Here is a 2593-nt window from a genome sequence, read left to right as displayed (position 1 = left end):
CTAAAGAATTACATTTAATAGGGTTTAGCACGCTCACCCACTGCCTTTTGTCGCCCTCTTCTAAAAATGCAAATGTGCACTGAGGAAGAACACCTTCGGGCATAAAAAAAATCAGTCTTTTTTACTTTCTTTTCTGCACTTCCCCTCTAACCTGGAGCCCCTGATGCCCCATTTCAATGCCCCCTGACGCTCATTCAACCATTGTGAATGACCATGGTCCATGACCCTAAAGCACAGCACGGGCTCGCTGCCCGGGAATTTCCTCAGCCTGGAAATAGGAGGAGGTCCGATGAGACGTCACGGTGGGCGTGCGCATTGGGGGCGGAGTCCTGACGTGTCAGACACACTCTCTATATATGCGGCGCGCGGAGCGTTCGCAGGCATTCACAGCTCCTCTCCAAGATTCACGCGCTCGGCTCTGATTGACTGAGAACAGTCGGCGCACGAAACACAAAGCAATCGCTGGAGCAAAAGAGCATGTGCCAACAATCCGTAGAGCGCACCATGCATAAGCGGCCTGCAGCGCTGACCCTGTCTGCACCCGGGCAGCTCTCCCGGGGACCGACGCCCTCCCTGCCCCGGGCGCCCCACATGCCCGCCCGGAGCAGCCTGCCCGAGATTTTCACCTTTGACGTTGAAGCGCTGCCGACGGATTCCCCGGCCAAGCCCCCGCGGCGACCCCACAGCAAGCGGCCCCGCAAAGTGCTCTACCCGCCCCCGACGCGCAACCGCTACATGCCGCCCGAGGAGCGCAACCCGGCCCTGCGCTGGCTCTACGTGCTGTGCCTGGTGGTGTTTGTGCAGGTGTGCTTAGAGGAGGGCGACGAGGCGGCCTTCAGCCTGCAGGGACCGGCACCAAGGCCGCAGGGTCTAGCTTCAGCCCTGCAGGGACCAGCATCGAGCCTGCAGCACCAGCTCCGCCAGGGACCCGCTGCAGCCATGAAGGAACTCCTGCAGGGGGCAGTATCCATGCCTCAGCATGCATCTGTCCTGCTGGCATCACCGTCAGTCCTGCATGAAGCACCCACCCTGCACCAGACCCTGCAGGAACAAGCATCGCAGCCCCTCAACCTGACCTGCCGCCCCCTCGAGAGGATGCTCCTCACCTTCTGAGGTCGGAGAGTCGGACTAGATGAACTTGTGCAGGGGCTGCACTGCCCTGAGGGCTCTCTGCCAGCCGTGGGCACCTGGTAACTCCTGCCAGCAGCGATGCCGTTCGGGTACCTGCCAGCTCTGCTCTACTGGACTTAATCCCATGGTGGGGTTTCTTACGTATGCCTTAACAAGGCCAGAAGGACTCTAAACTTGAAGTGACTCTTCAGTGAAAGTGACATGAAACTGACTGTCCGGCCGCACGTCACAGATGCTCTTGAGAAGAAAGTATGTGAATTTGCTCTGATTACTTGATTGAACAAAACGATACGTTTTATGATATGACTGATGTTCAAACTATTAATGTGTATTTAATATTTAAAGTTATTGCTCTATTTGTTGCGAAACACTACCGTTTTGAGAAGCAATGAAGAAAAGTACTTGTTTGAAAACGTGTTTTGCTTTTCCTCACGAAGTTCTCGTTTTTTATGAAGTACATGAACATGTAATATGCTCCTCGACGGAAACACTATGTTGTTATTTATTTAAGAATTATTTTGTTATTGCGTTTGAAAAACAAATGCCAAGTAACCTGTTATATTTATGTATTTAAATTATGAAACTGAGAAATTATTTATGTTGAAAGTTATGGTACTAAACAACATCCCACGTTGAACACGTTAAATAAATTATTTTGAAATGGCACTTCTGACTCCGCACAGTTTTTGGTCATTTTCTTTATTGCCGCATTTTCTTTTCAGTTGAAACGGCTGCGAGAAGCAGCCAGAGCAGTGACTGCTGAGTGACCCCAGAGTATTTTGCCAGCAGCATCTATTACTGTTTGCATTAGCTCAGATTACAAGAATCTGAATACGTGAAATGAAAACCTCTTGCAAACTCAAGGAGGCCGAGAGCTGTTGGCCTCAAATGTAAATCAAATCTAGGGCTGTGTTCCAGAGTGAAACTCGTCCTTTCAAAACGAAGTGTGTGAGTGACTTACATACGTGCATATATTTCTTTTTTTTTTGTAGAGTTTTATATAGCGCGAACTAGACCCGAGCCGAATCAGGTATCAGAGCGCTTTACATAGTACAAGTTACGTTTTTACATGAGGACACACACTTTCATTTAGGCACGGGGAGAATAACTGCCTGATTCATCAAGCTAAATTGCACTCGCAAAGGGCAAGATTCTCAGAATCTTGCCTTTTGCAAATGCAATTTTTGCATTTGGGATTCATCATCCCAAATGCAAAATTCGCTATTTAAGAATTCGCACATTTGCGAAGAATTGAATTTAAGGAAACTCCATTTGAGATTCCTTAAATGCAATTCATGAAGCATTTTAAAATTGCGAAAATGCAATTTTGGGCCGCTATTTACCGAGAGGTCAGACCTCTCGGTAAATAGCAAAAACTTAGAAAAATGCTTTTAAAAGCATTTTTCTAAGTTGCATGTTGCACACACACATGTCCCTTGGACGTGTGTGCGCAACACCTGTT

At 48.6% G+C, this 2593-nt stretch overlaps 1 protein-coding gene across 1 annotated transcript; it reads left to right on the top strand.

The window, feature by feature from the left end:
- The first annotated feature begins 477 nt into the window (after positions 1–477).
- On the top strand, positions 478–1697 carry LOC144753081 (uncharacterized). The gene has a single exon (XM_078640871.1). The coding sequence runs from the start codon at positions 478–480 to the stop codon at positions 1111–1113; it is 636 nt and encodes a 211-aa protein (XP_078496997.1). The 3' UTR covers positions 1114–1697.
- The last annotated feature ends 896 nt before the right edge of the window (positions 1698–2593 follow it).

Source organism: Lissotriton helveticus, chromosome 5_1, assembly GCF_964261635.1.
Source record: "Lissotriton helveticus chromosome 5_1, aLisHel1.1, whole genome shotgun sequence".
Lineage (NCBI taxonomy): Eukaryota > Metazoa > Chordata > Amphibia > Caudata > Salamandridae > Lissotriton > Lissotriton helveticus.
This window is presented reverse-complemented; position numbering and strand designations above follow the sequence as displayed.